General features: G+C 38.8%; 1 protein-coding gene and 1 non-coding gene across 2 annotated transcripts in view; one reads left to right on the plus strand and one right to left on the minus strand.

Annotated features, from left to right (window-relative positions):
• eif3e (eukaryotic translation initiation factor 3 subunit E) overlaps positions 1 to 27,713 on the plus strand; it is a 114,761-nt gene that overhangs the window by 33,374 nt on the left and 53,674 nt on the right. The window contains exons 8-9 of the mRNA NM_001292859.1: positions 7,073 to 7,199; positions 24,106 to 24,207. Coding sequence (NP_001279788.1) covers positions 7,073 to 7,199; positions 24,106 to 24,207 — 229 coding nt within the window. The remainder of the gene's footprint in view (positions 1 to 7,072; positions 7,200 to 24,105; positions 24,208 to 27,713) is intronic.
• trnaa-ugc lies at positions 27,570 to 27,641 on the minus strand. The gene has a single exon. It is a non-coding gene; the product is annotated as a tRNA-Ala (tRNA).

Consider the following 27,713-nt stretch of genomic DNA (forward strand, 5'->3'; position numbering starts at 1 on the left):
GTGTAAGTTTCCTTACTACACACGCCCGTTTACTGAGCAGTAAGTAGGAACCTGGTTGTTAGTCGATTGGCCGATCGCCTTTCCGGGCATGATAATAATACCAAACAAAAAAAATAAAAAAAGTTGGTCACTCAGTACACGACTGTTTGTGGCACACTGCTGTGCGCAATTGGCTGCTGCGTTTCGCCCACAAATATACAGTCAATTCACTTTACAATATATTCTGTGAAGCGCTTTGAGACGTCTAAAAGACGTGAAAAGCGCTATATCAAATGCAAGGATTATTATTATTATAATTTGTTGTTGGATAATGCATGCCAATCCCATTATAAGGTGGTCCATAAACTCGGACTCTCTTGTAATGCTTCCAGGTTGTCAATTCACTGCTCCCGACACTTTGTGCATGATGTAACATCAACAGCACATCCTATGTACATATAATAGTACTTTTAGTAATTCCTATAATAGTACATGTGGGCTGTGCAGTAAACCGGTCAGTCAGTGCCACAAGTGGACTTCACGTGGGCCATTAGTGCGAATACATTACAAGTGGAGTCCTGTCGCTCAGTGGTTAGAGCACTTGCCTTGCTAACTTGCCTGGGTGCGATTCCTGGCAGTGTGAAACCTTTCCTTATTCCACACGCTTGATAATAATCACTCAATAAAAAAAATAAGAATTTGGTCATTTCAATCCACGACTGTTTGTGGGACACTGCTGTGCGCAATTGGCTGCTGTTTTTCACCCACAAAATATACAGTCAATTCACTTTACAGTATATTCTGTGAAGCGCTTTGAAAAGTCTAGAGGATGTGAAAAGTGCTATATCAAATCAGAGGATTATTATTATTATAATTGTATGAGAGATGATGGATGTTGGTGGCCAGATCGACTTGCTGTTGAAACGCGAGTAATTAAAAATCAACTGGATGTTCCTTTTGGCAGTTTATATATAAGGCAAAGGTGGAAAAGAAGAGGCTAGTTGTTTTAATATCAATGAACCAACTTGTTTTCAAATGTGTCTATTTAACATCAGTCTTGATGATCTTAAAGTTGTGCTATACATTTTCTGTAGCAGCACCTTCTGTTCTTTGGAATGTTTATTTTTTTAATGCCCTATTCTCCAGATCATTTGCAACAAGACGTCAGACAGACTGGCAGTTTTACTTTTTATCTTCACGGAAGGAGGGGCTTTGCCTCAGTCAATTGTGTCCTATGATTTATGTGCTGCAAGTGAGACTGGCTGGATAAAGTGAGTGAATTACAGGCAGCTTTAAGAGTAAATAGTATTTTATAGCTGCCCCAAATAATTTTTTAATCTCATGTTAAATACAAACGCAAGAGTCTGAAGTTTTGTTTAAGAAAATCTTTACGGTTATTTGCCCAGCTGAATTCTCATAATTCCTCTGCACTTTAATGCTATGATCTTTGAGGACTCCTCATATGGTGAATTTCTAGTTTGTGATCCAATGTGAGGTAGAATTGCAGCTGTAATAATGTACTGTGCAATTGACTTTCATTGTGTGCTTGTGAACTTTAGTCTGAATGTTTTATTTCTCAAAAGAAAGTTTCTTCATATTAAGTGACCTTCAAGGTGTGAATTATAATCTGCATAAATCTTGGGACGTCCTCCTGACGTGAAAGGTGCTATACAAATGTAATCTTGTTGTTGTAAATAAAACCTTTAAGAAATTCCCTTTCACCATTTCTCATTGTGTAGCTTTCCCCATGCTGTGTACTATTCTTTGGTTTTCGACAGAACTTGGGAAGTGTATAAAAGCATCTTGGAGAGTTTAGCAAAAACAGATTTCATTACTGGTTTTGTTTTCTGCAGGAAAGTATGTTACCAATGCTTGGACAATTGCACAGGTGAGATAGCAGCAACAGACTTGTGCATATACTATCAGAACCCATACATGTAATCATATTGTGTCTTGTTTATACTGTGCTTTTTATAGTAAGTCGCAGTAATAATTAAAAGAAAATCAGGCAAGTCGATTTATACCACTGCAGATTTTATATATATATATATATATATATATATATATATATGTGTGTGTGTGTGTGTATTTCAGGTCACTTTTTATAGCTGACTCTTTCCCTGACCTTTGGGGGAGAGGGGAGGAGGAAAGAAAGGGCACTGAAAAGATAGGATTTGAGGCAGAAATGGAGGGGGGTTGGGCAAGGCAGGGATAGGGTTCCAAAGAGCGGGGCAGAATAGCTGAAAAGTTGCCCACTGCCGGTGAGCAGATTGGGCAGGGTCATGAAGCAAGCCAGTGTTTGCTGAACCGAGGGAGCTGACAGGCAATAGGGTTGTAGAAAGTCACACGGGTAGGGTGGAGCAACTCCATAGAAGGATAGATTACAAAGATGTTATTTTTGATAATAAGTCACATTTCGTTGTGCAACATGATTCATTTCAGTCCAATGCAATGCAGTAATGTAGTTGTTACGAACCTGAATCTTTGACATAATTCTATGTTTCAAGTAATTAATTGATTTTTGTGTTTAATATGCTCCACAACTGCTGTCAAAAGTTAAGTGCTTCCAGATATATAAATAAAGTTGAAAATCAGTCTAGACTTGTGCAGACATCTGTCACCTGTGTCAGTCTAGTTATCAAATTCAACAGGATTGTTTGCTAATATCTTTTTCTAGCAGGTTGATCAGTATCATTTGTATAGAATATTTGTATTACATTTCATCTTCACTGGCGTTGCTTAGTAAAACAAACAACCACTTGACAGTCCTGTAGAAAAGGTATACATGTTCAGATAATATATAAATCAAAGAAAATTAATTCTGGAAGTTGACCAAACGCATTGAAGGGCATCCTTTAAACCAGATGTTGCTGTATGGTGAAATCTTCCATGATCATCTATGTGAGCAACTTCTTTCCACAGTTTCACACAGAGCCCCTTCAAATCTGATTGATTTAGAATTATTTTAAGAAGACTTTTGAAATGTTGTACAAGGAATTTGTCTTGGGGTGGACTGAGATTCATGGAGTCTGAACATTTTGAGAAGCATGGACTTTTATTCAGGCAAAACTAATTAAGAGTTGGAAATACTTCAGAGAAGAATAATCAGAATGAGTTGGGGAGGAGGGGTTTAAGGTACGATCCAGTTTAAGACATGTTCTATGAACTAAAGTATACAATCCTTAATTTTCTTGAAGAAATTCCTCGGTCTTCAGAATTTCATAATTTCTATTCATTTACCCAATTTTTTGGATACAATCCATCAAAGTGGAAATGTAAGCAGATGCAGAGATTGCACTCCATACACAACAGAAAACTAGCTGATTTACTTTGCAAATTAGAGGAGGAGCTAACAATAAAAAAACTAGTGAAAAAATCCATACAATGTTTTGACCTTTTTAAAAAATTCTTCAAAGGAATGCTCCTGAAAACTTGTACATTCTGAAGCTATGCCCTGTGAGTGAATCGTGGTCAATCAATTGTGTAACTATCTTGCTCTCACCATTTGTTCTGATTTAATATCAGGTTTTCTGAGTTTTCTTGCACTGGAAGTTGGTGGCCAAAGGGGAAATAGATTTATGTTTGTTAGACTTTTTAGTATTCAAGGGTATATTGGCTGAAGGCATGTAGCTAGGACTGCTATTGGTGCTTTTTAGGCATTGATTGTATTTAATTGCCTTAAGTCTATCAAACTTCTTATTAAGCAAGAAGCTGTATGTAGAAGGTAACTTGTACATTTTGTAAAAATTCAGATTTTAGTTGTAATAAGGTAATATATTCTCTTTAATTGGAAACAGAATTTTGAGTACCAGAACTTATTCTCTTTTATATTCCTTTGACATTTATCTAAATTCTAGTGTGTGACTGCTCTACTGATGAACAGTGCTTAGTATATGGCTGGTTAGATTTGTATACGGTTTGAGGGCAGTGAATGAAGTAGTAGTTGAGGGAAAATGTTCCTGAATCCAGTGGGTCCAAAGTCCCAACAACAAACTGGATCAAGTGCAAGGATTTGTATCTATCCTGTCACTTTATGGGGACAGAAAATGTTGTACAGCTAGTCCTTTATAAGCCAATACATATTAAATGTATTTGTACCAGATTGTGATATTATAGCATATATTTTCTGTAGAATGAACTGGATTGTGATATTTCAGTAACTATTTTATTTTCTGAGGAATAAAGCAAAACTTCTTGGTCTGTAATGATGAGATGAAAATATGGGGTTCTTCACAGCAACTGGTAACTTTGAGTCTGAATAGTGTAACTAGATAATTGTCCTTGACCTGTCAATGTGCTAACATTTCATTTCTACCTAAATGTTAGTGCTGTCATTAACTATGGTTTCATCCTCACATGACGTGACTTAGGTGTCTCATCTGAAGAAATGTTTTTGAGGTTTGATGTTGGGATCATTAAGTAGTAACTTAAGTGTAAAGTAATACTTGAGATTAGGCACACAGAGCAGAGTAAGCCATCTTTATGGGCAATTAGTGACAGTAAACTATCTGTAGCTGACCTGTGATACAGGTGCTGATCTAATAGATGATACATTTGTAATGCAATATTGCAATACATTTTGTGTCAAATTTGGCTTAAAACGTGGATCAGATGCACATGTAAGCTTCTCACCATTTTCCCATTGAAATCATATTGACTTCACAAGGGTTATTTTCAATTATTTGTTCAATACAATACAAATTTACATTTAAATAGCATCTTTCACATTGGGAGGATTTCTCAAGGCTCTTCCCCACCCTGGTTAAGGTTTGCACCTGAACTAAGGTGGGGAGGACAAGGCCGAAAGTGTGGTCAAAGAGGAAGGTCTTGAGTTGGACCTTGCAGGAGGTGAGGGAAGGTGCATGTCGAAGGTGGTTTGGGATAAACTGCCTGCAAGTAGGCGCCGACTTACCATTATTGTGGATGGTAAAGCAGGGATGTGAAGCAGGCTCGTGTTTGCTGAGCAGAGGCAGCGACCAGGTTGGTATGGTTTGAGGAGGTAGGGATGGTAAGACCGTGGAGCGATTGAAAGGTTAGGATGAGGTCCTAACTCGCTGGAGGATGGGGAGCCAAATGGAGCTGAGGAGGGATAGGGGTAGTATGCTCACAGAACCTAGTGCGAAAAAGGATACAAGCTCCAGAATTCTAGATAGTTTGCGGTTTGTGAAGGGAAGAGGCAAGTAGTCCAGCAAGCAGAGAGTTGACGTAATGTAGCCTGAATGTGATGAATGTGTGCATTAGAGTCTCGGCAACCTGAGGGAGAGGTTGTGGCAGAGGCAGGCAATGCTACAGAGATAGAGGAAAACTGTGAGAAAACTGGCAAGAAATGTGAGATTTAAAGACCATTGAGAGTTGAATAATACACCAAGGTTCCTTACTGTCTTGGTGAGGTGGAGTGTGCATTCAGTTTGATGCTGCCAGTGCATGTGGTGAGAAGCCACTTATGAGCCAAGCAGGAGATTCCCCATCCTGTTGATGTTCAATTGAAGAACTTTAGAGCTCATCCAGAGCTTGTTGTCAGACATTTGGTCAGAACAGCAGTGGTCGTGGTCCTGAAATCAAGGGTGGAGACTGAGAGATCGATTTGGGTGTCATCCGTATACATGTTGAAGTAGTCTGGAGATGATATTGCCGAGTGAGAGCATGTAGATATGAAAAAGTAGAGGACCAAGGATACAGCCCCAAGTAAGTAACCCTGCCTGTGACAATGTAGGAACAGGAGGAGAAGCTCTTCAGAGACCAAGTGGAGACTTCAGAATAGGTAAGAGTGAAACCAGGAGAGGACAGAAGCATGAAGGTGGAGCTGAGAGAAGTGTCAGTGGAGAAGGATAGCGTGAAGGATTATATTGCAGTGTCTACCACAAATTTTGGAAAATTAGTCATTTGAACTGTAATAATGGCACATCCTAAGTATGCATCTTGTAAATTAATGAGCTAATCTGCACATTGTATACCAGCAATGCTATAACTGTTGAAGTAAACTCCTTCATTAACCTGAAAAAAGCAATTTGTTGGCCAAAATTCACTCTTCCCCCCATTAATTAGTTATGGCACATGTATAAAGAACAGGTGTAATGTTTTGGCTGCTTCATTGATTTTGTGAAAATGAGAGACAGACAGATGAGAACCTTGATCATTTTCATTGTGTCCAATATCGTAGAGTGAAAAATATTGAGTTGACGATGAGCTGTATCTCCCAATATCCGTAACTGTTGTAAATCCATATCCAACATTTGTTTTGGGCCAGATGTAGTTTACCGTATAATATAGTTGAAGGAGGTGGCTAGTTGTAATCTCTATTTTCGAACAATTACTTTACGAAAGCTTTAGAACTTTTGTCTTTAATTCAGTTCTTAGGAGCGTAGGTCCACAGTTCAAAATTGCCACAAATTTGACAATATTGATAGTCTCACCCCAAGGATCAATAAGGGTAGCTGAGGTGGGAAAAGTGAGCCATTTGCATTGTGTAGACAAAATGATTCTTTGATGTTGAGATTAATGTATATTGTTCGGGCTGTACTTAAAATTTGGGTTCCTTGGAGTTCTTCATTGATTCCTGAAGAATGTTGTGTTCATTAAGCTCGAACATAATCGCTCTGTGTAAGGACATTGTGTTCTCAGTAACCTTACTAGAATGTACACACAGACCTCCACCAACTTTTACATCTTTCAAGGTGTGGACTTTTTAAACCTTTATAAAATTGGTTAAAGAGAATTAATTCCTTTGAGAGAGATGCTATTAAATGGTTGGCTAAACAGTGTGGAGGGTGCTATATAAATGCAAGTTGTTGTAATATGAGCAGTTATCATTGCACTACTTTGGTGTAGGAGTGGTCCTTCCAGTCTCCTCTTTTGGGAGATTTAAATGTTTTTACAGAAGATTACTTTTAACAACTTAGCCACAGACTTAGCCATGATGACACTTCCTCATTCATGTTGGGAGTTGAAACTGAAATTGGAAGTAAAAGCCTTTTTAAAGGTAATTAAATGGTATTTAATTACCTTTACACCATGATGTACTTAGTTGAATGTAAATTTATGGATTTTGGGGAGCAGGTGTGACAATATTCCTCATCTGTCTTTTCTGTTCTAGATATCTCAATGCCATTCAGACCATGTGTCCACATATCCTTCGATACCTGACCACAGCAGTAATCACCAATAAGGATGTTCGGAAACGTAGACAAGTCCTGAAGGATTTAGTGAAGGTCATCCAGCAGGTGAGAATCAATTTCTACTTCACTTCCACCAATGTAAAATCATCATAAATTCTGTTTATATATCTTGAAGTACGTTCTATGGTTTGAAAAAAAGGCATTGATGGATTCGGTAAAGATTAACCTAACTCATTTTTGCCAATGATTTTATCTTGCTGTTGGGAGGTGTGAGCATCGTAGGGAGATCCTTTTGTCCCTCTTTCTCCCTCCCCACATTGTGTAGTGGAAATACATTTATTTATTAATCAATGGATACTTCTGCAACACTGTGGCTGTATCTAGCAATTTAGCAATTCACTTTGAAAATGAAGAATTCCATCATTCATTACCATTCTCCAATGCATTCATGAGATGGAAACGCTGATTTTAACACTTTATGCAGGTGGTGTGGAAGTAGCCAGATATTTGAAGTAACCTTACCAAGATGCCAAAGGAGATTGTATTTGTTTGTTGAACTTTGGTATTTGGTAAAGTCGCTGAATATTCCAGCTCTGAAATGCGCGCAGCTGTTTCTAACCATGTGTACAATATCATACCCAGTTTTGGAACTAAACATTACTCCTTGAAGAAAAGTAGACCTGACTTGGAAACACTTCACACACCCACTAAGCATTCCAGCTTTGTCCAACTATTTTGTTTCGTTGTTTAGAAAATTGCATAAGTTGCACTGACACACAGATTTTTATGATTGTGAACTTGGAGCTGTCTTTTAAGCAACAATGTGGGTGATTTTTTTTATTGTATCTCTATTTTCAGACTTATAAGATAAGCATGCTTTACAGCAGTAATAAAATACTGGGCAGTGAAGCTCTGACTGTTTGCCCATGTTTTGATTTTGATGTAGCTGGGTGGCCTTAAAGTACCATGTGCTTTATGTTTAGTTTGCTGGAGGATTTGCTTTAAATGACACATAACACATAATATGCATTGTATTTTTGCAAATTACTTATCAATTGCAATTTTGTCAGTATTGTTTGAATATTTATTAAAAAATGTTTTGGATCACTTTTAGCATTTGTTGGTGGGTAGGCACTGGTTGAATATCTTTGTGAATATCTGGCTGCCATCTGAATCTCTCTAGCTCTTGTAATCTCTCATGATTAATCTTTCTGATCATGCTCAGTTATCCAGTTCTTTAAACTACTATGCCAATTTAGGATCCAATTGTGAGTTGGAAATTGTCACATATTGCTAGTTGCCATACAAAAATCTTTATGTCTGGGAATCAAGGTGCCAGGTTTGTGGACATTCAGAAACACTATAATCATCCAAGTGAACTTACTTCTAAGTATCTTGGTTATAAAATAAATTCCCGTTTCCAGAAACTCCATTGTATGAAAGTCAAGCAATATTTTATTCCACTGAAGCATTTCCAGTAAACCTTATTGTTTTTACGATACATGCGATACTTTACTGAGTTCCATGTTTTAATCAGATTCAAATTGGTTTATCGTGTAACGAGAGCTAGTGATAGCATGCTATTATTGTATACACTATATACTTCCTCACCAGCTACTTGAATTTTTCTGCATAACACAACTTGATTAGTTGTTATACTCATTCTGTAACCTATCAACTCCCAGTTGAGTGCCTGTCTCGTGACCCATTCCTTAAAAGGCAGATCACTGTGGAAAAATTCATCAGGTGAAATCAGCAGCATCTTCACACAGAGCAAATCACAACCTACACGAACACATACATCTAAAATCGATATTATTCTCTGCTCCGCCCCCTCTAACTATTTTTAAATCCCACCTGAAAGCCTACCTTTTTGACTGCGCCTATGGTAACCTCCTATTCCCCTTCTCACTTGCTTCACATCTCACCCTCCCACTCTGAGACTTTATCCTACATGAATAGTGCTATATAAATGTTAAATTGGCTGTTTTAAGATAAAAGAATATGTTTTGTAATTGCTTTATCAAAGTGGAAACTTATTACTGCACTCTGATGGAAAGATAATACTCATATAGGGATGTGGAGTTCAGTGGAAACAGAATTTGTGTTGCACACAAAAACATGTTTTAGATGTATGTGTGTGTGTAGGTTGTGATTTGCTCTGTGTGAAGATGCTGCTGATTTCACCTGATGAATTTTTCCACAGTGATCTGCCTTTTGAGGAATGGGTCACGAGACAGGCACTCAACTGGGAGTTGATAGGTTACAGAATGAGTATAATAACTAATCAAGTTGTGATATACAGAAAAAATCAAGTAGCTGGTGAAGAAGTATATAGTGTATACAATTTCCAGTTTCTGGAAAGGACAGTTTGGGGAAAGGTGTACATGTGGACACGTCATGTAATATGATTAAAATGCAACAGATGTAAGTTGAAGACTTTCAGATGAGAAATTTACAGTTGCATTCCATGTACAGTATATCTGAATAGTTTGGAGCAATGAACAAAGTGGAGCTTTTGGAATTCTACTTTCTTTCACCGAGATATCCTGCTGAGAAATAAGCTTCAAACCAGATTACTGTTCTCAAATAGATGGCAGGCATTAAAAAAGAGTAAGGGTGTATTCTGTTTTTCGATTTGGTGAAGATACTTGAAATATTTGTTGGATTTCAGTTCCAAGTCTGAAGATCTAAAGAGAATCATAGATTTTATGAGATTGGGGACGTTTTTTGATACTAGGACGTGTCAAAAAATTCACAGAAAGTTTGGATCCTCACTCTCGTGTTCAAATCCATTTACTCCTTGGCACCTCCCTACCTTTCCGACCTCCTAACTCCCCAATCCACCACCCGGCGCCTCTGCTCAACTGGCACCGGCCTCCTGCTCGTCCCTTGTTCCCTCCACCCCATCATTGGAGGTCGTGCTTTCAGCCACTACGCCCGAAAACTCTGGAACACTCTCTCTGCCTTGCCCCCTCTCCCCTCTTTCAAGTCCCGCCTGAAAACTTTACTGTTCGATGTATTTATGGCCCCTCCCCACCCAGGCTCGGAGTCAGACTCCACCACTGTTAAGCGATCTGATATGCTACTCTGTGTGGGGGACACTATATAAATGCAAGTTGTTGTTGTTGGATCAGTGGATACAACATTTAAAATTGCAGTTGCCTGGTATCTAGTTTCTGTTACTACAACATTTATGTAACTTCCTGGCAGCATTTGGGGCAGAAATCCAATATTAAAGGTTTTGAAGGACCGAGCAGACTTCATAGAACCATAGAATTATACAGCACAGAAGGATGCCATTCGCCCCATCTTGTCTATGCCGGCTCTTTGAAAAGAGCTATCCATATCAATCCCACTTGCCCACTCTCTCCCCATAGCTCTGCAAACGTATCCTCCCCAAATAATTATCTACTCTCTTAAAAGTTGTTATCGAATCGGCTTCCATCATCCTTTCAGGCAATGCATTCCAGATCCGAACAACTCACTGTGTGAAAAAAAATTCTCCTCACCTCTCCTCTGTTTCTTTTAACAACTATTTTAAATCTGTGTCCTCGAGTTACCGACCCACCCACCAGTGGAAATAGTTTCCCCTTGTTCACCCTATTGAATCCCCTCATAATTTTGAAAATTTCTATTAAGTCTCATCTTAACCTTCTCTGCTCCAAGGAGAATAATCCTAGCTTCTCTAACCTCTCCTCATAACTGAAGTCCCTCATTCCTGGTACCATCCTGGTAAATCTGCTTTGCACCCTCTCTAATGCCTTAACATCCTTCCTAAAGTGTGGGGCCCAGAACTGACTACAATACTCTGGTTAGCTGAGGCCTAACCAGTGTTTTATAAAGGTTCATCATAATTTCCTGACATTTGTATTCTATGCCCCTATTTATAAATCCTTGTATCCCGTATGCTTTTTTAACAGCTTTATCTACCTGTGCTGCCACCTTCAAAGATTTATGTATATGAACCCTCAGGTCTCTCTGTTCCTTCACCCCCTTTAAGATTGTACCATCAGCTTTTATTGCCTCTCCTCATTCTTCCTCCCAAAAGCCATCACTTTGCATTTCTCCACATTAAACTTCATCTGCCACGTGTCTGCCCATTTTACCAGTCTGTCTGTGTCCTCTTGCAGTCTATTACTATCCTTCTCACTGTTTACTACTTTTCCTAGCTTAGTATCACCTGCAAACTTGGAAATTGTACTCTCTACACAAGTCCTGGTCATTTATATAGATCAAAAACAACAGTGGTCCCAATACTGATCCTTGGAGGACACCACTGCACACTTCCCTTCAGTCAGAAAAACAACCGTTCATCACCACTCTCTGCTTTCTGTCTCCCAGACAGTTCTGTATCCATGCTGTCACTGTCCCTTGAATACCGTGGGTTTCTATTTTGCTTACAAGTGTCTTATATGGCACTTTATTAAAGGCCTTTTGAAAATCCATATAAACTACATCAACTGCACTACCTTCATCCATCCTTTACGTTATTTCATCAAAAAACTCCAGCAGGTTTCTTAGACATGATTTGGCTTTAACAAATCCCTGTTGCCTGTCCTTAATTAACCCATATTTTTCCAAGAGAAAATGTAGTTTGTCCCGGATTCTTGTCTCTAGAAGTTTCCCCACTACTGATGTTAGGCTGACTGGCCTGCAGTTCCCGGGTTTATCCTTCTGCCCCCTTTTTGTACAGGGGAGTAACATTTGCAATTCTCCAGTTCTCTGGCACTACCCTAGTGTCCAAGGAGGATTGAAAGATTGTGGCCCGAGCCTCCGTTATTTCCACCCTTACTTCTCTCAGTCACATAGGATGCATCCCGTCCAGACCGGGTGACTTATCTACCCTGAGCACTGACAACTTTTTTAGTACCTCCTCTCAGTTTATTCTTATCCAATTTCTCTACCCTCTCCTCCGATACTGTGGAATTGGCTGCATCCTCTTCTTTTATTCCCACTCTTAAAGGGACAGGTTCTTTATTGATGTGGTGACCCCAGATATGAAAATACAGGGAGGAAATTGTGAAAACTATAAGCTTTCAGTTTCCTATCTAATCTGCCTATGTTCATTTTTGACCTAATTTATATTTTGGTGACCCATATTTAAAATTTTAAAAATTACTTTCAAGTTTGTCTCTGCATAATATTGTTTGATACCTGATTACTTCTGTCTCACAGTGAAAGTTGGAGAATGCTATTGGGAGGTGGGGCGAGCTCAGGGTGTGAAACTGGTCTCTTCACTACAATTAAAATGGACCAATTTCACATTATTGGGAATAGTAGCCTCATGATGCAAGAAGCTTCCTCGACTCCCTCCAAAAGTCAGTGAGGGTTATTCGGTATAAACTGGAAGAGAGTGAGAACCTAAGAAGGAAAAGCTGGAGAAAAAGTGACTTAGTTTATTGCCACCATTCATATGGCATTTTGATGTTTTAGCATTTTTCAGGCATTTCCAAAACCATTTTCAAAATAAAACAAATACTTAACAATTTCAAAATCTAAATTAGCATAAATTAGTTGGGCTTTCCCTTTCTTTCCAAAGTTGGGAGAACCATTTGTTCTATTTCTTGCTGAAAAGGGATGATTTCTATTTCAGGAATACATTGTAACCATATAAATTGTAATTTCCAAGCATTTAGAAAAAATATATCTTGTACATTATCATCTATTATTCCACAAATTTTCTTTAAATCTCTGAGCTCCTTTCAACTATCTAGTGATTTATCATTTTATCAACTTATTGAACTTTCACCAAATAAGTGACTTCTACCCAACACCTTGTCTTTTCAAAATGGAGCACATCGTAAACTTTATTGGTCTGTGCATGTGTTCAGAAGTGATGAGCTGTCATCAGGGATCTAGAAACAGTGCTTTTAGATACAGACTTTGCATTCAAGTGATTGTTAACAGCAGTCACTTGCGTTTTTTAGATCTACCATAAGGAACTGATCTGTGTTGGTATCTGATTAAAAGCTTTAGTATAGATTTTGCTTTTAAACTGCAATAAACTGCAACAGTATCGTGAGTGAGGAAAATAGTTTGGTAAGCCTACCATCATTTTCAGTATATGAATTATTTTTTGGACTCCGTTTGCTAAGAAAAATAAAACTGCAATCTTTTAAATTATTTTTAAAATTTCCGAGTTTATGAATTTTAAAGACTCCAGGAAGGTGAATTGAGAATAGGCTTTCTTAGCCATTGGAAGAAATAAAGCTAAGTTAATAATGCCAACGAATAGATCTGTTTTGTATTGCTATTAAGTTTAAACAACAAAATTACATTTGTATAGCGCCTTTCACGTCGGGAGGACATCCCTAGTCGCTGGACAGTCAGTGTCTTGGACCCGAGCTGGGGGTCGGGACTGGGGAGGGTGGAGGGCAAGGGGGAAACGGAGGATGATCAAAAGCACGATCGAAGAGGACGGTCGTGAAATGGGTCTTGAACGAGACAAGGGCGGGGGCTAAGTGGAAGGACTATAGGATGGAGTTTCAGAGGGTGGGGGGCAGAATGGCAGAAGGCCTGCCAGCCAATACTGGGGCGGGTGAGGCGGGGAATGTGAAGAAGGCTGGAGCCCGCTGAGTGGAGGAAGTGGGCAGGATGGTAGAGGCGCGCGAGGCCACGGAGGACTTTGAAGGTAAGGACCAGGATCTTGAACTTATCCTCTGTGTGATGGGAAGCCTGTGGAGTCGGGCGAGGATGGGGGTGATAGGGTCACAGAGCCTGGTGCAGGAGAGGACATGTTCTGGATGATCTGCAGCCTATGGAAGGAGGAGTTGGGGAGGCCGACAAGCAAGGAGTTTGCATAGTCAAGCTGGATGTTATGAATGTTTGTATGAGGGTTTTGCTGCCTGCGCAGTGTGAGGTAGTAGTGGAGCTGGGCAATGTTGTGGAGGTGGGGGAAGGCAGAGTGGGTCATAACTCGGATGTAGGGTAGAAAGGATAGTTGAGGGTCAAACAAGATGCCAAGCTTCTGGACTGGCTTAGTAAGGTGAAGTGTGAATCCGATGGTGATGCTGTCAGCGCCTGAGGTGTGGAAGCACTGACTGGAGCCAATCAGGAGAGCCTCGTTCTTGTTGACGTTCAACTGAAGAAAGGTAGCTCTCATCCAGGACTGTATATCTGACACACTCAGGGCAGCAGTGGTCCTGGAGTCAAGGGTGGAGGCAGAGAGGTACAGTTGAGTATCATCCACATACACATGGAAGTTGACCCCATGTCTGTGGATGATGTCACCAAGAGGGAACATTTAGATATTGAAGAGGAGGGGACCAAGGGTAGAGCCCTGAGGAACGCCTCCCGAGATGCCGTCTGTGAGGCGGTGTGAGAGGTAAATCTGAACCATTGAAGAACAGAGGAGGCAGAGGGTGCCCTGGTCGCAGATAGAGAGAATGTCATTTTGACCAGGGCTGTTCCTATGCTAAGGATGGCACGGATACCTGTTTGGACGGGCTCATGAAGAGAGTGGGGGAGAGGATGGAGTGAAGCTGGGAAGCAACGACTCGTTCCAGGACCTGAAACGTATTTAATACTTCAAAAGGCTTAATTAAAATACCTTGCAAAGATGTGTTTCTTCATTGTTTATCGTCAGCTTGATCCAGCTGAGAGCTTTCTCTCAGTAGATTTTATACTTTGACTTTTCTATTCTCACCCTTGATTAAAGTCAGTTTACTTTACAGTATATTCTGCGAAGACGTCTCAAACCATAATAAGGATTATTATTATAAAAGGGGTATTGGAGATAATAATAATAATCTTTTCATTTGATATAGCGCATTTCACGTCTTCTAGACCTCTCAAAGTGCTTCACAGAATATAGTGTAAAGTGAATTGATTGTATATTTGTGGGCGAAACGCAGCAGCCAATTTCGCACAGCAGTGTCCCTCAAGCCGTCATGGATTGAGTGATCAATTTTAATTTTTTTTTGAGGGAATATTATCAGGTGTGTGGAGTAAGGAAACTTGCTCAAGGTTTCGCCCTGCCAGGAGTTTTAGCTTTGTTTTGAGGCATATACAACATTTACAAAAAAGATGGCAACGACAAAGGAAAAAAACGGGTTAAAATGAATGATTTTTAAAAAATGATTTTAAAAGATATACATGTATACGGTGTAAAATGTAGAACTATAAATTAAGAGGATTTAATGTGGAAATATAGAGAGGAGAAGGCAATTTTGGGATCTAAATATATCTTGTAACTAGTAATGAAAGCTCTGACACCTTGTGAGATACTATTGATATGCTCACAGGGTTTTTTTTTTAGCTCTGCTATATGGAAGTGCATATCTTACTCCACACGCCTCTGTTTACCTAGCAGTAAATAGGAACCCGGTTGTTAGGTGGATCGCTTTTTCGGGGGTAATAATCCCTTCAAAAAAAAAATAATAATTTAGTCCTCAATCCACGTTTGTGGTACACTACTGTGTGCAATTGGCAGCCCCGTTTCGTACACAAAATATACATACAGTCAATTCACTTTTCAATAAGTTCTGTGAAGTGCTTTGAGATGTCTTGAAAACATGATAATAATACTAATAATAATAATCCTTGCATTTGATATAGCGCTTTTCACGTCGGGAGGACGTCCCAAAGCGCTTCACAGAACACACTGTAAAGTGAATTGACTGTATATTTGTGGGCGAACGTGGCAGCCAATTGCGCACAGCAATGTCCCACAAACAGTCGTGGATTGAAAATGACCAATTTATTATTGTTTTTGGAGGGATTATTATTAGGTGTGTGGAGTAAGGAAACTTGCCCAAGGTTTCGCCCTCTGCCTGGAATAATAATAATGATAATGATAAAGCTCTATATCAAATGCAAGAATTATAATTGATAAAAGCCCTATGCAGATACTTTCTAAATCTTTCTACTTGTAAAGTTTTACCCTTAACTGTCTCAATGTTGATGAAAGTTTGTTTCAAATTGAAAGGTAATCTATCCATAAAATTTGCAAGCCCCTTCCTGTCATTTTTTTTATTGAAGATGGAATGGCTTCCCACAGATTTTGCAGATGGTTGTTAAGGTCAAATCCCAAAAGCCAAGTTTGGGAAAAAAAGATAGCAAAAGAGGGGATGTTTTGTTCTTTTGCAGAATAGAGCAACTTTGAGCAAACATCTGGTATGAATAGGTGAAAATCAGGCTTCCAGTTTTTATTGCAATATCTTTATTTTTAGATCCTGAAGCGACTTTGGTACTGTACTCTACTACTTGTGCTGAACATTCAAAATGCCAACCAGCATGGAGCATGTCTGTGAATACACCCAGTTCTTCAATCTTTTTGCTGTTGGGATTCCCTCTAAGGGATAAATCAGCAGATGGCCCTTATTATTAATATTACTGATAAAAGCCCTATGCAATCAATATAGTGAAACAAATGGCCAAGTGAAAGGATTACAACGTTTCTGTATAAGAGCAATTCTCTTATCTTGCATTTCTATGACCATTGCATATTTTCTATTGTCTTTAAATCCTTTACACACAATTAAGCGCTCAGAATTAGACACAATACTCAAGGTGGGAACAAGTATTGTAACCGAATAGATTGTTTAGATTTGAGGCCTATTGTCCGTGTGATGCTGCCAATTATAGAAAAGGAGGTCATGAATGTGGCATCATGTTCTAAATGGAAATTCATGAAGAGTTCTTTCAAAACCAATATCAGAAAGTCGTCTACTATAAATGTGTGTGTGTATATATATACTATATATATTTACTAAATATGTATATAGTTAGACTTCTCCATTTGCAAATGTATGAAAAATACATACCTTGATCCTTATTGTAACATGAAGTCTCAAATTGTAATGTGTTTTCTAATATAGTGAAACAAATGGCCAAGTAAAAGGATTACAACGTTTCTGTGTAAGAGCAATCCTCTTATCTTGCATTTCTATGACCATTGCAATGTTTTGATATTTCACACAGATCAGAAAAATGTCCAGCTAGTGAATAATTTCATTTTACTGAAAGGCCAGGCTTTTCTTTGTAGCAGCACAAAACCAAAAAGTAAAAATATCAAATCCAGTGACAAATTGTTCGCAATAGTACTCAAGTTAATTTGTATTTGCTTTTTAATAACCCAGAGTTGGCCTTTTTAAGAAAAATCTTTGCCTTTGAATCTTTGTGACATTGCTTTTTTACATGCCTATCAAATGTTCATGACGAAAAGCTTTGTTTTATGTGCAGATAGTGTATCAGAAATGGTGAAAGGGTTAGAAAACAATACTGTCTGTGTTACTCAATCTATTCTGCAGCAACTGGAGTATTAAATTATGTGGGTAATATTACAAGAAATAATGTGGCTTCATTACATCATTCTGTTATTGTGCTGATCTTCTGTAACATCACACTTCTGTCCTTCAACTGATGCTGTTCTTAGATCATCCTTCTCACATAACTTTTTTCTAGCTTTTATAATTTGAAGCTTGGTACTAATATTTTTCTCTGCTCCAATATTGACATAATAAGACTGGATTCAGAAGTAAACGTAAGAACCTAAGCCATTTTAAACTAATCTTCTGTGTTTTTTTAGGTACCATGATCCAATCCAGATTGATACAAGATTATGTTAATATATGTTTTTTCTTTTAATATATCTGACTGTATTAGCATTATGTCCTTAGGAGCTGAGCAATGTGTTACAGAAATATGATGCAGCAACAATAGCAGCAACAACGACTATATGTATGGCACATCTCATGTAGGATGACCATCTTGAAACGCTAAACAAATATGACATGGAGAATTAAGGTTGTTGACCATGTATGATGCTTCATGTACTGTAGGATATTGGACTTAATGTATGGTAATAGATGTGCCTTTCCAAATGTATTTTGACTGATTGGTTATTGCAAAAGTTAGTGAAATTTAATTTTTACCCACCTGCTCTCTAACTTAAACCTAATAAATCTGTTACAAGAAACTAAAATTAAATAAAGAACATCAGATATGCTAGAATTTCAAGCTAGCTCTAGTCACTTTGAAGTTAGAATATTATTTGTAAATGTATAGTTGCAGTAGCAAACCCAATATCCATACAAATTGGGAACACTCCAATTGTGGATATGAAAACAATGCAAGTACCCTGTTGTGTGTCTCACTCACTCTCTGCCTGTGCATGGGTGTGTGTGTGTGTCCCTTTATGTTGCTTCAGTTGAGTGTGTGTATTCAGCTCTTTCACTGCTTCTAAACTTACTTTCTTGTACTTATCGTGGATCAGATCTCTCCACCTTTTGCTGCTGGGGTGGGGTGGGAACAAACCTGGACATGTTACATGCAAATAAAAGCTTTTTGCTGACATTGCAACTCAACTTCACTTCAACATCAGGGACCTGATGGAGATATGCAGATAGTCAGCTTAGTTGTGTGGAGTTACACAGTAGTATTTGAATGTTGCTATTTGTACAAATATTGATGATCTCTAACTTTTGTACCACAAAATATGGTGCTTAAGTTTTCAAAAGCTTTTTTAAATAAAATGGCCTTGAATAATTTATTGGATCTAAACTTTAATTACAGCATGTGTGAGGTAATGAGTGTCTCCTAATAATGTCAACACAGTAGTAGATGTCAAATGCTTCAGCTGTAGCTCTTACGTCTGTTTAATGACACCTTGCAGTGTATTTTTGGCTGGGTTTTTAAAAAACACTAAGTGGATCACTTTTATGCAAGTAAAACCACACATTACAATACTACATCCACTTGTGAATTATTGCTGCCAAGATTAAACTGTGCAGGAGTCAGTTCATTATTCTGTCAAACAGCTTAGTTCAGCTTTATTCTTTTATGCCATTTTTTCCAAGCAACTGGTTATATAGCAATATTGTGCAATAAAAATATTTTACAGAATTTGATTTTCAGACCTTGATGAAGGTTTAAAAAAAATTGGTGGCTCTCCAGTCTGCACTATACTGCATCAGATGCATTTGAAGAACAGATGAAAATAAATCCATGCAAGTCTTTTTTCAGGCAATTTTCCACTAGCATTTCAGATGATTTAATAATGAATTTAAAAGAACACATGGTACTGATATTGAAACATACAAAGTAGAATAAATTGTATTGTAAAATATGAGCAATGATCTCATTCTCTTAATGAATATTGATGGAAATTTTATCTTATGGTGTGTATCGAACCTTCAGGAGTGTTACCTTTGGCTGTCTGACACCACTGTTGGCAGGCATGAACTAGCACAGAAGTATTTTGAGCTGCACTATCTTAATGTCATTTTGTTCACTTTACATTTGGGTTACATTTAATTGTAGATTTTAAATCTTTGGATTGGATATTAATCATAGCTAGAACATTAGAAAGACAGTGTCCCACAAATAATGCATTAAATATGTTGCTGGTTTACATATTTAATGCATAGTTTGTGGGGAGACCTGTGAGCGAAAGAGAGAGAGAAGGGCTGACACTGTACAATAGTGACAGTATAACTCTGAGAAGAATGTTTAGGTTTATACCATACCCTGTATTCTCCATGATGACCTGATAGTCATATACGTTTCATATCCACACTGAGGCTGTATCCAATTAGTGCAGTACTATCTGCTATAGTATGTTTTGGTAGTAAGAGTAGGTAAAAGTAATTACAATTTTATATTGAGTAAAAAAAAGGTTATTGTGATGTGCAGATACATAGGGCGAAAGGTAGGTAATAGCATTTTAAAAAATCAATTATTGTTTTTATATCCAGAAATATACATAAGCAAGGAGGCAATGATGAATTTATACAAAATATTGGTAAGTTTACACTTTGAGTATTATGAGCAGTTTTACAGGAAGGATGTAAAACCAATTAAAAAAGCGTAGGCTCTCATGGATTCTACTGAGGATGAGGGGGAAGTCAGAAAAGTTATTTACACAGACTGTGATGAGAATGTGGAATTTTCTGCTACAAAACCCTAGATAACGCAAGCCATAGATTCTTCCAATAGGGAATTTGATAGGTCTTTGAAGAGGAAGAGAATGAAAGGGTATGGGAAGCAAACAGGAGAATGGGATTAGTTGGCTCATCACGTGGAATAACACACTAATGCAAACTTGATGGGTAAATGGCCGCTTTCTGTTCTATAACACATAGAATTATAATTCTGTGTTTGGTGGTTTCCACACCAACCTGCCTATCAGGAACTGAGTTCTCCTAACTCCCAGCTGAACGAGCAATAATTTGAAGCATGGGTGTAACAACACTCAGCCATGTTCTCTCACCTCAGGGCTCCACTCTACATATGTTTTACCCTATCTCTTCTGCATCCCTCTCCTCCCTCATCTCCTGCATGAAACCCACCACCTGCTCCCCTGATCCCAACCCGATCTATCTCTCTACCATTTACCTCTTCTCCCCCCTACCTTTGCTACCTCCTAACCCTCTACCATCCTGCCTGCTCCCTCCGCTCAGCAGCAGGCTCTCACCTGCTTCACATCCCCCAACCCGCGTGCCCTACCATTGGCGGGCGGGCCTTCTGCCACTCTGATCCCACCCTCTGGAACTCCATCCCGTAGTCCTTCCGCCTCGCCCATGCCTTGCCTCCTTCAAGACCCATCTCAAGACCCTTCTCTTCAACAGTGCTTTCGATCACCCTGCTTCCCCACCTGCTCTCCAATCCCGACCCCCAGCTCGGGTCCAAAACACTGACTGTCCAGCACCTTGGGACATCCTCCAGACGTGAAAGGCGCTACACAAATGTGATTTTGTTGTTGTTGTTGTTCTTGTCAATCCAGTTCACAATGCTCAGACTGCTTTGGTCAAAGTCACAAACAACATTCTGTCGATTTGTGACTTGTTCTCACTCTGCCTTCTCATTCTCCTTGGTCACTCTGCCATCTTTAACACTATTGACTACTCCTTTGTTTTCCACCACCTCTCCTATCCTCTGCTCCACCTTCATGGTATTGTCCTATCCTGGCTTTACTCCCACCTATTCCAGTGTTTTCACTTTGTTGCATCAAATGGCTTCTCTTCCCGCCCCACAGTTACATGTGGTGTTGCTCAGGGCACTCACTGTCAACTTCACAATCAATCCACTCTGACATCATCTGCAAATATAGGGTTCACTTCCAGATATGGGGTTTTCAGAGTCTGTACCTCTTCTCATTCAAGGCCCATCTCAAAACATACCTGTTTGACTGTATTTCAGTCATCTTTCCCCTCTCCACCCTCTTCGATTCCTACCACCAGCTCGGGTTACCAGGCAGTAGTGTCGAGCAGTTTGAGACATCCTACTGATGTGAAAGGCACTATATAAATGTAAATTGCTATTCTTGGCTATCACAAATGCAATATTAGTTTGTAACTCCTGAAGAAAACCAAAAAAACTTTAGATCTGCTGAGAGAAACCAGCCCCTCAATGACACAAGATGCTGTAAACTTTCACAGATCTCAGCATCAATTAATTATTTGCATATCTTTATTATAATAATAATCCTTGCATTTGATATGGTGCTTCTGACTTCGACATCTCAAAGCACTTCACAGGTAATTGCTGTAAAGTGTATTTGTAGCTGAATGTGTTAGGCAATTTGCATACCGCAGTGTCCCACAAACAACCATGAAGTAAACGACCAATATTTTTGCAGGAATCTTAGCCAGGACACTGGAAGAAACCTTTTTCTCTTTTCGAGTAGTACCATGGGATCTTTAGTGACCATCTGACAAAAGCAGACTGGTCTAAACCTTTCCAGTTGGCCAACAAACTAATCATAGAAATAACAAAATAGCATAGATTTACACCATAAATCAAGAAATAATCAATCCAGAAACATTTATTTTGTTGGGCAACCAAAGAGGTTGGGCACCACTGGTCTAAAATCTCATCTGAAGGATGGCACCTCCAATAATATAGTGCTTCCCCAAGGCGGCACTTTATGCTGAACGGGAAAACAAAATCCATATCTGGATTCTAAGATTTAGAGTACAACAAAATTGGTTTACTTTTAAAATGAAGGAATGAATAATCTAATTCATATCCCTTGTGTGTGTTTATTAGTCTTTTAATTGAAAAACATTCTCAAACCTTTATGCAGTATTCTCATGATATACACATAATTTACATTTATACAGCACTTTTCACATCGGTAGGATGTTTCAAAGTGCTTAACACTGCTTGCTGGACATCTGAGCTGGGAGTGGAAGCCAAATGGGGTGGGAATGGGACAGAATGGCTGAAAGCCTGCCCCCAATGATGAGGCACATAGAGCGGGAGACATGAAACAGGCAAGTGTTCACTAAGCGAAGGGAGAGGCTGGGTTGGTAACATTGAAGGAGGTCCCAGAGTGGGTTGGAGCAAGACCATGGAGAGATTGAAGGTGACGAACATGATTTTTAATTCAATCCACTGGAGGATGGGGAACCAATCAAGCCAGACAAGGATTAAGGGCGTTAGGCTTGTGGGGCCTTGGTGGGGTAAAGGACATAAGCTTCAGAGTTCTGGATAGTTTGTATCCTGTGAGGGAAGAGCTGGGATGTTTGGCAAGCAGGGCATTAGCATAGTTAAGCCTTGATGTGTGGATGAGGACCTTGGCAGCCAGGGGGAAGAGGTATTAGTGAAGGCGAGCAATATTCCGGAGGTTAGCAGGTGAGAGCAGAGAAGTGGGGTCTGGAGAAAAGTTGTTAATTTTCAATAGCTTCGCTGAATGTTTTGTGTGCTCCCTAGTTCTAGTTAGTGTTGTAAGTGAATGAGGGAATGTTCTACTGCATATCATGTCAATGCTTGGAGGAAACCAATTGCTTGCTTGGCATTTTCATGCAATGATTTTTGTTAAAGCAGTGGATCTTGGGCATTTCAAATAATTGTATTAAATATATATAAACCTCTCTTCTCGATAACAAATTTATTAGTACACCACTACAATGAACAGTGGAACAAAATGAATCCTCATTTCTTTCAACTAGTATTTAAGGGAAAGTAAATGTGTAATCTGGACTGTGAATTGTCCTAATTTGCAAAAACACGCTGTTTGATTGAGCCTCCCCCTGAATCCCAAAGCTTTCTGGATTTTTACATAAAGGTGTGCTTTAATTGAATGCCAAATGCTATTGAAGGCTTTCTACAGTTTGATTTTTTTCTCTCACCCTAATAAATCAAAAAATGGTTACCTTTAACAAATCAGAACTTCCCAAAAGAGCAGACTGATTCCACGCTATAACATTCTGTGCAATGCTGGTAAATAATTTGAAGTATTGAAATAGTATATATACTGTAATGAGTAAGAATTTAACTTAATTCGGTCAGGCCCTATTTTAATGCACTGACTTGGGTCCATAAAGTCAGATCCTGTATTATAATGAGCCATGTTATAAAAAATGGTTAGAGACTAACGTTGACATATTTAGACCACACTGGGGTCAGCAGCGGCAACTCTCACAAGTGTTGTCAGGTTTTGTTGGAATGCCTCAGACTGGGCAGACCTTCTGGGCCTACTATTTGTGCAGGAAGTTGATTGTCTGCATTATGTTTTACCTATCTATGGTGCACCGAAGCACAGTATAACAGGACCTTGCTGTATTTTGATTTCAACAGGAAAATACTATGATGTTGCAATTAAGCTGAAGCCTGGAAAAAATGAAGATATAGCACTATTGTGAAATAACTATACTGAACTTCCCATGTTGTTTAGGATATTAAGTTTGGGTCATGAATATTTTAACAGATAACAATTAAGTTTTGCGTGAGCTTTTACTGCCTGGACAGCCAGATGGAATAACCTCAGAGTGGGTTTCATGTTAACCAGATAAATTGATTTTTGTTGTCTTTAATGGGTCTGAAAAGGAATTGATTGTACTCCAAGAACCTTATATCATGCTTGTGCAAGGTGTGTCATGCCAAATGTAATCTTTCTGCAGTACTCGACTTCAGTTACAGAGGACTTGCCAAAAAGTCTGCTTAGAAACCAAGCATTCTATATGAAAGCAAGAGGTTAATCTGCACCATTTCTTGATTAACCAATTATGTTGTCTGTTCTGTATAATCTGCTCCTATTGAATTCAATTACTGATTGTTGTTGCAGGAATCGTACACTTACAAGGACCCCATCACTGAGTTTGTGGAATGCCTGTATGTGAACTTTGATTTTGATGGTGCTCAGAAGAAACTGAGGGAATGTGAATCGGTGAGTTCTTTTCAACAATATATCTTATTGTCCTTGACCACTGTTACGTTCCTTGTACAGTCAAACCTGTTCAAGCAACCACCTCCATTCAGCAACCACCCTCAAAAAGCCCGGTTCGCACACCAATGAACCTTTACTCAGAGGCCACCTTTATACAAAGGCCCAGTCCCCTGAGCGGTTGTTAAAGATAGGTTTGACTATACAGTATATTATAAACACTGATTTGAAAATGTTCGGTTCTGTAGTAATGTAGAAAATTCACCAGTTCAAATGACCGCTTACAAGATGCATTATTGAACTGGTATTTTGGAATTGCCCAAATGCATAGTTGTGCACTTCTATGTGCAATTTCAAGTGCACCTCACAGACTTCTGTCTTCGTCTGCTCACTTCTGACTGACTTCCTCAACCTCCCCAGCTGCTCTCTCAAACTCACTGAACCCATGGACAACCTTTGCATTTGGTTCGAACTTCATCTCTTCTCCCTTGCATCTGGTCTCTGAGAAAGACCGATTTTCTTGCCCCTGCCACTAACCTGATATTCATACCCAAAATCCCATACCTTTGGAATTGCAAATTTAAGGTTCTAAGCTCCAACTAGGAAGGCTCATTGTTCCATTCCTTTCCATGCTTGACAGAAGCATCTTTATATCAAAAGTTTGACACCTTGGCTATTCTAGAGCACTGTAAGTTGGCAACATCACCCACTGATAAAAGATCCATTGTCTGCTACTGTTATATGTACTTCAAGATACACAATTGCATTAGTAGAGCTCTGATCACGATAACTGAATATTAGTGACATTTGCAATGGCTAAAGACCTTGCTCTATTTGTTCTACACAAACCTAGATATACCCTGTGATCTTTTGGGTGTTTGAAAATGAACATTTTAAAGTTATTGTACAGCACACATACATATACAGTAAATGCTATATGCAAGATTTAAAAGCCAGGAACCCTATTTTCAAAATAATGATGGGGAATGGGGGAACTACGTGTCATTTTTTAATTTGGTGAAAATCTGATTAGCTCGGGAAATAGAGATTACTAACATAGGTGATAGAATGAAAAATTGCAAAAGATCCAAGAGGAACTAGACAGGTTTGATCATCTAAAATAGTTCAGGGTTTTTAACTACAATTCAGGATCGATTAAATTTGGTGCTGAATATATTCATAGAATCTGGTTAGCAATTGAATGGGTGGACTCAATGCACCAATGGTCTCCTTCTGCCTGAAGTTGTTGCTGTGTCAAATAACAACACAACAACTTGCATTTATATAGCGCCCTTCACACAGGGTAGTGTCCCAGAGTGCTTTTGCAAATACCCTGCCAACCGTCATCAAGGCTCTCAATGTGAATGTTTACCATTGAAGGACTGGAGGGTGCTTTTGTTTTTACCAATAACTCCTGGTAGAAGGAAAAATAAGTCCATTGCCTTCAGGAAAGATGCAAGGGGAGAAAAATGGTGAAGAGAAATAAAGAGTGGAAATTCAGCATTTAGGGAAGGAAATTGAATTACCCTACACCGTTGGGACTAGAAAAGGAAATTGATGAGAGAATTATTTAAACAAATGCTGATGCGTCATGGAAAGGAGAGGGGAATTCTGGAGGAACGGTATGATGTATTTGACACAAGCTGTTAAACAGGATGCAAAGGAGATTTATGTACAGTTAGTGATGGTGGATTGAATGTGAAGGACCTCAGTAGCAATGATCAGAATGCCATTGGTATTGGTGTGTGGATAGAAGGAGCAGGTGATGAAATGCAAATACTGCATTTCAGAAAAGGTGATTTTAAAGCCACGAGGGTCAAAATAAGGAGACAACAATAGATATCTGATTTCTGTATAATATCAACATTGATTTTTACTTTCAGAGTATAGTACTTGAATTTAGAGTTCATTTCCCTTGTGCATGCATTGGTTGGAAACCATCGCTACTGTTTTTTGAGGCTGTTGTGTTGTAGCAAGAATGATGTCCCTGGTGCCCACCTCCCACCAGTCAAAAATCTTTATTTTTCACTTTTCCATGTCACTTTAAATTCTTACAGTAGAGTTGATAGAATTTCTTGAAGTTAGAAAGACAAGTCATACATCCGAGTTCATGCAGAAATTTGGGATTATTAATTAAATGATCTTGAGTAGGCTGACAGGATTTTTTTTGTTGAGAACCTGGGTTAAGGTTCACGATCCATAATGCAATGCACTAAAGTTGAAAAGAATAGTCAAGAAATCAGATTGGAAAAAAGTAGTTAGAGCCTTGGTTTTTAAAGGCTTGAAGATTTTAGGAGGAAGGTCAGGAGTTCTGCCCTTTTGAGCTCCTGATAAAGAACGATTTGGGAGGCAGTATTACTGAGTTTTACTCATAGTGCAGGGAAGAGCAAGAAAGTGGTTTCAGAAAATGAATTTAGAGAGGGGAGGCAGAAGTAAAAACCTAAATGGGATAAAGGGTGGGTAAATGTAAAACTTTTTCTTTGGTAGTTTGTACCAAACTAGGTGGCTATGACTGAGTGAGTCTCTGTGGAGTTGTTCTGGTTATCTATGTTCAGTGCTTATAAACGATCTTCATGAAGATAGCAGAAATTAAGTGCAAATTTGCAGGTGACAAGCTGTGTGGGAATGCAAACCACATTTCCCGAGACTGGGGATATGTTAAGCAACTGGGAATATGAATTGTAAATTAGTTTTCATAAAAAGTGCAACATAATGTGCTGAAAACATTGTAAACAACTTTTCACTGGCAACAGGATAATCCACAGCATGAACTCAAGAAAAACATCATTACACCTAAAATTGTTAGCATATGAAAGTTGGCCACATAGTGCAGTAAATACTGATTCAGTATTTACTGCACTATATAATAATAATAATCCTTACATTCGATGTAGCACCTTATCAAGTCTTCGATATGTCTCAAAGCGCTTCACAGAATATACAATAACGCAAATTGACTGTATATTCTGTGGAAGAAATGCAGCAGCCAATTGCACACAGCAGTGTCCCACAAACAGTCGTGGGTTGAAGTGAACAATTTATTATTTTTTTTGAAGGAATTATTACGCCTGGAAAAGCGATCCACTAATTGACTAACAACCGGGTTCCTACTTACTGCTAGCTAAACAGAGGCGTGTGAAGTAATAATAATAATTATCCTTGCATTTGATATAGCGCTTTTCAAATCTTCTAGATGTCTCAAAGTGCTTCACAGAATAGATTTAAAGTGAATTGACTGTATATTTGTGGGCACAGTGCGGCAGCCAATTGCGCACAGCAGTGTCACACAAACAGTCGTGGATTGAAGTGACCAATTTATTATTGTGTTTTTTTGAGGTGTGGAGTAAGGAAACTTGCCCAAGGTTTTGCCCTGCTGGGAATCGAACCCAGGTCTCTCGCTTGCAAAGCGAGTGCTCTAACCACTGAGCTACAGGACTCCACTATGTGGGTGGGGAGAATAGGTAAAGATGAAACGAGTACTTGAATGAATCTGTTCTATGTTCATATGA

This window comes from Callorhinchus milii, unplaced genomic scaffold (genome assembly GCF_018977255.1).
Source record: "Callorhinchus milii isolate IMCB2004 unplaced genomic scaffold, IMCB_Cmil_1.0 Scaffold2, whole genome shotgun sequence".
Classification (NCBI taxonomy): Eukaryota; Metazoa; Chordata; class Chondrichthyes; order Chimaeriformes; family Callorhinchidae; genus Callorhinchus; species Callorhinchus milii.